The sequence below is a fragment of the Zerene cesonia genome, unplaced genomic scaffold (genome assembly GCF_012273895.1).
Source record: "Zerene cesonia ecotype Mississippi unplaced genomic scaffold, Zerene_cesonia_1.1 Zces_u004, whole genome shotgun sequence".
NCBI lineage: Eukaryota > Metazoa > Arthropoda > Insecta > Lepidoptera > Pieridae > Zerene > Zerene cesonia.
The window spans coordinates 1,953,914-1,962,198 of NW_024045134.1; the positions used below are offsets into that span (position 1 = coordinate 1,953,914).

Consider the following 8,285-nt stretch of genomic DNA (forward strand, 5'->3'; position numbering starts at 1 on the left):
ATAGTAATAATTAACAAATACATGACCACTAATTTATTACAATGACTCCAATGTACCTCAACCAGCAACTGGGAATCAATAAAAAAACAAATGATCTACTCTAACAGGCATATAATGATAAAAACAATTTACACTTTTTACATCGCTTGATGTTCAGCCATTTAATGTTTGTTCATTAAAATTAAAACAAAACTAGGTGCTAAGCTGATTGGTAGACCCAAACGGAATATTATTGGTCTTATGGCTTATTCAAATACGTCTTCCTTGTCACAAATGTACTGTACTATATCTTTGGGTCGTAGGAGCCTCTCGGCGTCTCCGTCGGGAATTTCAAATCCAAACTCGTCTTCCATAGCCATTATAACTTCCACATGGTCTAAAGAGTCCAATCCCAGATCTTGGATGAAGTGTGATTCCAAAGATAACTGCAATAAATGAAATACATAAGTATTTTATACTAGCTGATCTGACAAACATTTGCCGGTCTTGGGAAATCTGATGTCCATCACTGTGAAGATTAAATAGCTATTACATGCTTTTAATTATGTCATAAGTTATGCAAGCTTTTTCATTCATAAGATCCTTTTACAAGAGAAACACATCAAAAAAATAATAAGTTAAATCAGTCCAGAACTTTACTTGAGGCACTGTGACCAAAGGAAATGGGGAATCATTTATAATAATGTTATTGAATTAAATGTATTGACATTTATCATACTTTATATATCAATGTCATATAAAAAACTATATCAAATTGTATACAATACAATTTTTTTATACAATAAAATAAATGATTGGAAAGTAGAATTATGGAATTTGATAACTTTCAATAATGACTACTATTAAATTTACATACAATATAATGCATTTTTCCTTACTACCTAATTACTTCCTAAATTCGAAATTAAATACTTTTTATTTTGATACACTTGCTGTATTCTCAACCGACATTGATGAAACAAACAGAAGTCAGATCGATTGGCTGTAGAAAAATGTTTCAATTCTAGCTACACATTAATTTGCTACATAAAATATACATGAGAAAGAATTGTTATAGCAAAAAATGTGTGTTTATAGCTGTATAAAGATTCTGAAATTGTTTGAGACTACCTTTTCAGGGTTAACTTTATCATAAAGTTGCAGAACAAGGAGCACCCTACTTTTAATTAGATCGATTGTTAGCGGTGGGCCACCGCTGTAGTTTCGTACGGCCACTTTCGGCTTCTGAAACAAGTGAAAAATATATAAATATGTACCTGCACACTAGTTAGTTTGTCGTATGCCTTGATAACTTTCATCACTCGGTCTGCAATGTCCTGCTGAGTGACTTTGTGCACGGGCCCAGTTGCATATTGTCGACTTGCTCTATGCACCTAAACATTGGGAGCAATTCTATACACATACGTTATGCAATACATTTGAGGTTATATATGCTTTATAGTCAGAAAAAATACAAATTATAAACTTGTGAATAAATTTTTTAAAGCCACCGGGATAAGGATTTTATGTCAGTGAAAAACAAATAGAATAAATTGCCTGAACTACATAAAAGGTCTTACCCCATTTTGTATGTGGTTGTTGTTGTAAAGATTAGCGATGGTTTTTACGGTATGGAATTTTTGTTGTAAAGCTACAGTGGATAACCGGCATACTACCGGAGTTTTAATGGTTGTGGATTTTCGGAGTAATCCACTAACGGCACTTCGGACAATATTCACTGCAGCCATTTTTTGGCTTCAATATTTTTCACTGACAAGAAGTAAAATTGAGCATGGAACCCATTTAATTTTTTTACCCATAGAGTAAAGATTTTAAGATTCAGCTACGGGGCCATTCGAAACTTACCTATCTATAAAATTTTAATAAAACAGCTAATTTAAAAGAAGATAATTTGTGTAAGCAATTAATAACTCCAAATTAAACCAGAGAAAAAAATGTACTCATTTCCTTTATTTGAAATAAATCAAAACAAAGGCGAAATAAAAAATATATCGACATTGGTTTTTCGTCTAATGTCAGTTATTGTAGTGTCACCCTGACATTGATCCTACATTGCACAGCTGTCATGAATCTTCTGTCTTGTACTCATACTTGCCAAATTCGATTTGTTTTGTGTAGACGTATGAAATGTCCTTAAGTTCAATGTTTTGAATGTTTTATAATATATCCTTATAAAATGGGTAATGCTGACACAAAATTGAACTTCCGGAAAGCTGTAGTTCAGCTAACATCGAAGAATCAAGTAATGAGAACTTATGATAATAGATAAACCCACTCAGATATGGATGACTGTGTTTATTGATTTTGATTATTATTTCAGCCTATCGACGCTTCTGATGATAATTTCTGGGATCAATTTTGGTCGGAAAGCGTGACGAATGTCCAAGATGTTTTTGCTTTGGTTCCGGGAGCAGAAATTCGTGCCTTACGTGAAGAATCGCCAAATAATTTGGCGACTCTGGTGTATAAAGCTGTGGAGAAAATGGTCAAAATCGTAGATAACAGCTGTCGCACGCAACGGGAACAGCATACAGGTGAGCGCGTTCGGAAATTTATTATATTTTATTTTTTTGAACAAAAGCAGCCACCCATCATCTTCTGATTCATACAATTGCATATAATTGTATGAAAATACTGTGAAAATTGCTACATCATTGCCTGTATGTGATAAATTAAATTAAAGTGCTTAATACCTTTTATTAAAGGATAAATAAAATTTATCATTTATCAATTATTATTGTTTTCTATCTTTTGTTCTAGCATTAAACTGCGCCCGATTACTGACTCGAGTCTTACCATATATGCTAGAGGAACAGGAGTGGCACAGCTTCTTCTGGTCGTCACTACCAGCTGCTGCAGAAAATGAATCAGTACCTCTGGCCCAATCTCTTATAAATGCTATTTGTGTAAGTGATTTGACAATGCTTTGGATGTTATGTTGTATTATCCAAAATTATATTCCGAACTGTGAAGGTTACATATATCAAGTTTTGTTCTTATTAGACAAAATGTGACTGTGTATGTGTGTGTGTGTATGTGAATATGTGTCAAATGTTAGTGTTAAACAGATAAATATATATTTGATTTGATCATACTATTTGTTAATTTTTAGTTATCTATAATTAAGTAAATTAAATTGATGAAGAAGAATTTACCTTGCAAATGTTTTTTTTTTGTTTATGTGATAAATGCCACATAATATATTATACCTTGCTGTTATGAGTATGAAATATTTTAAAATTGATCCTCATTTTATGAAATTTAAGTGTATTTCTATATTGTGTTTTAGGATCTGCTCTTCTGCCCTGACTTCACAGTAACTAGCACTAAGAGATCGGGTCCAGTAAGTATATCCTTTTTTATGTCATAGATAATAAAAAAAATGGAAATCAAGAAAAGAGCAGTTTTTCCATTTGACTGCACTTGTTTTTGGTTTGCTACCTTAGTTTTTTTTTTAATTGAACCGATTTTTATGATTATTTTTTTATTTGAAAGCTGGTCCTTCCAATATGGTCCCATTTAAATTTGGTCTCACAATTTGAATTTGGTTTATTTTACTTTGTACTCTAGGAGCGTGCCGAGGAACTGTCGTCTTTAGACAGCTGCGAGTACATCTGGGCGGGCGGGGTCGGCTTCGCGCGCAGCCCCGCCAGCTCCGCCCAGCACGAGGCGGCTCGCACCGAGCTGCTGCGGTTGTTGCTCACGTGCTGCAGCGAGACGGTGTACAGGCCGCCTCAGCAAGCGGCCACACATCATAATAAGTGGATCGCGTGAGTATTTACATATCAAAATGTACTTATAGTAATACAGACATATTTCCGCAAATCGACGTCAAGCGCCTATTTTGCGTGAAAAAAAAAGTGAAATGGGTAACCAGTCAGAGCTGAAACAACCCCGGCACCTGATTTATTAGTTGTTATATATAATTGAAGCAGTGGTGGCTCAGTGGTGAGGACCTCGGACTTCAAAATCGATAAGTCGGGGTTCGAGACCGGGCGAGCGCGCAGGAAGTATATTGATTTTTCAATTTATCTGCGCATGTAGATAACATCACCACTGCTTAAACGGTGAAGGAAAACATCGTGAGGAAACCGGCATGTCCAAGAATTAAAAGTTCGACGGCATGTGACATCTGCCAACCCGCACTTGGCCAGCGTGGTGGATTATGGCCTGAACCCTCATAGGAGGCCTGTGTCCCAGCAGTGGGAACATATATGGGCTGATGATGATAATATATAATTGAAAAGTTAAGTCTATTTGCCAGTTACTAAACTAAAACCCAAACTCAAACTTACACAGTTTTAATACTTACCAATGGTTTGGAAAGCAGTTTCTACAGAGCAGAGCCGGCAAGACACTCTGTAGTTGCTCTTTTAAAATGATCTTGCATCATTTCCATTTGTGTATTCCAAAATAACCGTATCAAATAGTGTTTTGAAATTGGAACTGAAGAATCTTTTTTTTAAATTGTATATAGATAACTTTATAAATTGATATCTCATATATAAACTAGTAAACTTACTAAAACCCCTGCTATAAAATAAATATAATTACTAATTAGCATATTATATAATTTTTTAATTTCAGATATCTAACGAGTTCAGAAAACCGTCATGCATTACCGCTATTCACGTCGCTACTGAACACAGTGTGCTCATACGATCCAGTGGGTTTGGGTGTGCCTTACAACCACTTGTTGTTCGCTGACACGCTAGAACCACTGGTCGAGGTTCGTATAAAGTTGCCATTCATATTAATAATTTTTATTCATATAAATCTACTATTCACGCCACTAAATCAAGTGTCAAGTTTTTTTTCATATGCGCGCTTGTAAGCAAGCTGTTCTAATAATAGACCGCCTCCCTGGTACAGTGGTTCAATTCCCGGTGGGGACGCACGAAAAAAAAAAACAATGTCTCGGTCTGGCAGGACATAGGAGGCTGATCACCTACTTGTCCCTAAAGAAAATCGATCAGTAAAACAGATGTACATCATCTGCCCCATACCCCACTAGGGGACACGGGACTTCACTTGCTTTATAAGCAAGCTGTTCTAATAATAAATTGTCATTTCTTTTCTTATGTACTTGTTACTATGGATAAATTTACTAGTCACAATATTTTTCTCTGAAATTTTCTATGTATCTATTCATATTCAAAGTTGAATATTTAACTCTATTTTCAGGTGGCTTTACAAGTTTTAATTGTCACGCTAGATCACGATACCAGCAATGCAGTAAATGAAGAATCAGATGAGGTAAGTTGTTGTTCAATTATGTTATTATGAAATACATGTGAGTTTATAGTAAACTAGCTGCGGCCCGCGGTTTCACCCGCGTAAGTCCGTATCCCGTAGGAATATCGGGATAAAAAGTAGCCTATATGTTATTCCAGTTGTCCGGCTATCTACGTACCAAGTTTCATTGCAATCGGTTCAGTTGTTTTTTTGCGTGAAAGAGCAATAAACACACATACATCCTTACAAACTTTCGCATTTATAATATTAGTAGGAAATATTTTATTTTCTATGATTCAAAAAGTGACAGTTTCATACTAATATTGTTTTGTGTACATAGATGAGAGAACTTTTGAAAATTATATTATGAATAGATCGCTTATAGTAAAATTTTCAAAAACCACTAGAGTCTCCCAGACAACCTGTTCATCAACTATCTGTCCCGGATCCACCGCGATGAAGACTTCGGTCTGGTGCTCCGTGGTGTCACCCGCCTTCTGAACAATCCCCTGCAGCAGACCTACCTGCCAAACTCCAGTAAGAAGGTGGCCCTGCACCAGGAGCTGTTGGTGCTGTTCTGGAAGATGTGTGACTATAACAAGGTGAATGAGAAATTTTGAAAGAATAGAAAAAATTTGATCACGATGCGGGATTCGAACCCGCGTTTCTTGCCTAACAGTAGCAATTGAACGTGGTGAATGAATTAATTAAAAATGCTGTATCTTACTTGTATTGGCAGATAAGAAACATATCATTAATTTATAAAATGATGAATTATTTTTCTTATTGTAGATCAAATTTTCACCAAAATATTTTGATTATTTATAAAGAAATCGATTAAGATTATTTTCTTACATGATTTTTATATTAATTCACAGAAATTCATGTACTACGTTCTAAAGAGCAGCGATGTTTTAGAAGTGCTAGTGCCTATACTCTATCATCTTAATGATTCAAGAGCTGACCAATGTAAGTAGTCCTCATATATTAAACGCGAAATTGACGGGGTATATATGGGATATAATACATTAGTACTTGGAACTATTCGTAACACTTTTATGCTTCAAATTGGACTAGGGCTTATATAATTTAAATGCACATATAATTAATAGCAAAGGGCCAAATGCACACCCTTGCGGAACTCCCATTTTTTCTACGCAATATCCGCACATTTTTCCATACAGAGTATTTGAAATATAAAAACATAATCTATTCACACTAATATTCTGCAGTATCGTTGTGTAAATTACTTTAAATTTGTGTGAAAGCATCTTCATAAATAGTATAATTATACCAAAAAAATTAACTACAGAAATCTGTTCTGTATTGCCAGCCCGCGTTGGCCTCATGCATATTGGCGTATTCATCCTCCTCCTTTTGTCCGGGGAACGCAACTTCGGGGTGCGCCTCAACAAGCCCTACACAGCCACTGTGCCGATGGACATCCCCGTGTTCACGGGGACGCACGCGGACCTGCTGGTGGTGGTGTTCCACAAGATCGTCACCACTGGCCACCAGAGGCTGCAGCCGTTGTTCGATTGCTTGCTGACTATTTTGGTGAATGGTGAGTTGGGGTCAATGTTTGTGTGTTTTGGGGGTACTTTAACTTTTTCAAGTTTGAATTATGGTAGACTGTGGCTAAATTTAAAATATGATGATATTGTATGATTTACAAATATGTACAATATTAATTATGACTTAAACAAATTATCATCACACCAAGGAAATAGTTATCTAGTCTCCTTTCTTATTTTTCCTAATTTCCTTTCTTAATCTATCTCTTATCTTTCTTGTTATTTCTCCCATTTTTCTTACTCTCTCTATTAAAAACTAAATGACGTCCGAAAAATTAAATCTATTTATTAAAAAAAGCTATTTCCACCAGTTTCCCCATACCTCAAGACGCTATCAATGGTGGCGTCAACGAAGCTACTCCATCTCCTGGAAGCCTTCAGCACCCCCTGGTTCCTGTTTTCGCAGCCGCAGAACCACCACCTGGTCTTCTTCCTACTCGAAATGTTCAATAACATGATACAGTACCAGTTTGATGGTGAGTGGTTTTTTTATCCGATATTGTGATTATAAAAATAATAATTAATTTTTAATATCCTCTGCCAATATAACAGTTAATTTAGACCCATCCAATTGACTTATAACTTTTAAAAGTGTATCGAATTTTATTTAAACGACCTTTGCGATTTTTTTTTAATTAAATTCAATAAAAAAAATGATAAGGTTAGGTTTTAAAATGTTCTCTGTAATGCTAGTTTATACATGAGGTCAAAATTCGAATTTATTTACGTAGTCGAGCGCTACTCTACTGTTCTTCGTAAAAAAATTGTATTTATATGTGGGTATATTTAAAATAGAACGTATAATCGTGTCGGCAGGCAACTCGAACCTAGTGTACACGATAATCCGCAAGCGCGGCGTGTTCCACAACCTCGCCAACTTGCCGCACGAGCACGCGTCCATCGCGCGCTCGCTCGCCGCCGCCGAGCGCGCGCGGGACCTCTCCGCGCTGCCCAGGTGAGCGCCGCGGCTTGGGGCACGGCAGGGGGTACGGCTTGGGGCACGCCTTGGGGCAAGGCGAGGGCTACGGCTGGGTGCATGTCTGGGGGCAAGGCGAGGGGTACGGCTTGGTGCATGTCTGGAGGCAAGGCAAGGGATACGGCTTGGTGCATGTCTGGGGGCAAGGCGTGGGGTACGGCTTGGTGCATGTCTGGGGGCAAGGCGAGGGATAGGGGTTGAGAAACGCCTTGGGGTAAGTCTACGTGGGTAAGTGGGCAAGGGCAAAGGAATGAAGCAAGGCAAGGGCAACGGATTGGGACAAATCTAAGGGCACGCTTTGGAGCAAGAGTAGGGGCACGCCTCGTAAAAAGGATAGGGGCACGCCTTCGGGCAAGTCTAGGGGCACGGCTTGGGGCAACTGTAACTGTAGAACAAGTTTATACTAACAAGATATGGGCAAAATTTTGATATACTTAGTCTGGCCATAAATACTGTTACACTTAATTATAAAAAAATATTACATTTGAATTTCGAATCTG

The 8,285-nt window shown here is 37.0% G+C and overlaps 2 protein-coding genes across 3 annotated transcripts in view; one reads left to right on the plus strand and one right to left on the minus strand.

Annotated features, from left to right (window-relative positions):
- Positions 1 to 93: 93 nt before the first annotated feature.
- Positions 94 to 1,801, minus strand: LOC119838714 (acyl carrier protein, mitochondrial). Of its 2 annotated transcripts, none has more exons than XM_038364798.1 (3): positions 1,560 to 1,801; positions 1,111 to 1,224; positions 94 to 425 (listed from the first exon to the last, which is right to left on the minus strand). In XM_038364798.1, the coding sequence occupies exons 1-3, from the start codon at positions 1,725 to 1,727 to the stop codon at positions 246 to 248; spliced, it is 462 nt and encodes a 153-aa protein (XP_038220726.1). In that variant the 5' UTR covers positions 1,728 to 1,801; the 3' UTR covers positions 94 to 245. The 2 variants fall into 2 exon arrangements, with proteins under 2 accessions (XP_038220726.1, XP_038220725.1); XM_038364797.1 differs by lacking the exon at positions 1,111 to 1,224 and adding an exon at positions 1,257 to 1,373.
- Positions 1,802 to 2,084: 283 nt separating this feature from the next.
- The window catches only part of LOC119838702 (protein HID1), an 11,133-nt gene continuing 4,932 nt past the window's right edge, over positions 2,085 to 8,285 (plus strand). Inside the window, exons 1-12 of the mRNA XM_038364783.1 lie at positions 2,085 to 2,242; positions 2,321 to 2,534; positions 2,761 to 2,906; positions 3,290 to 3,343; positions 3,571 to 3,770; positions 4,588 to 4,729; positions 5,185 to 5,256; positions 5,643 to 5,837; positions 6,114 to 6,204; positions 6,569 to 6,799; positions 7,121 to 7,285; positions 7,626 to 7,764. Of these exons, the coding sequence (XP_038220711.1) occupies positions 2,177 to 2,242; positions 2,321 to 2,534; positions 2,761 to 2,906; positions 3,290 to 3,343; positions 3,571 to 3,770; positions 4,588 to 4,729; positions 5,185 to 5,256; positions 5,643 to 5,837; positions 6,114 to 6,204; positions 6,569 to 6,799; positions 7,121 to 7,285; positions 7,626 to 7,764 (1,715 nt within the window). The 5' untranslated portion in view covers positions 2,085 to 2,176. The remainder of the gene's footprint in view (positions 2,243 to 2,320; positions 2,535 to 2,760; positions 2,907 to 3,289; positions 3,344 to 3,570; positions 3,771 to 4,587; positions 4,730 to 5,184; positions 5,257 to 5,642; positions 5,838 to 6,113; positions 6,205 to 6,568; positions 6,800 to 7,120; positions 7,286 to 7,625; positions 7,765 to 8,285) is intronic.

Bases quoted from the DNA above. Each gene is read 5' to 3' on its own strand.
- LOC119838714 (XM_038364797.1), bottom strand. From the start codon at position 1,727: ATGGCTGCAGTGAATATTGTCCGAAGTGCCGTTAGTGGATTACTCCGA. The intron at 1,374-1,559 runs GTAAGACCTTTT...CCCAATGTTTAG, and splicing joins ACAACCACATACAAAATGGG to GTGCATAGAGCAAGTCGACA. The intron at 426-1,256 runs GTACATATTTAT...CATTTATTGCAG, and splicing joins ACAAACTAACTAGTGTGCAG to TTATCTTTGGAATCACACTT.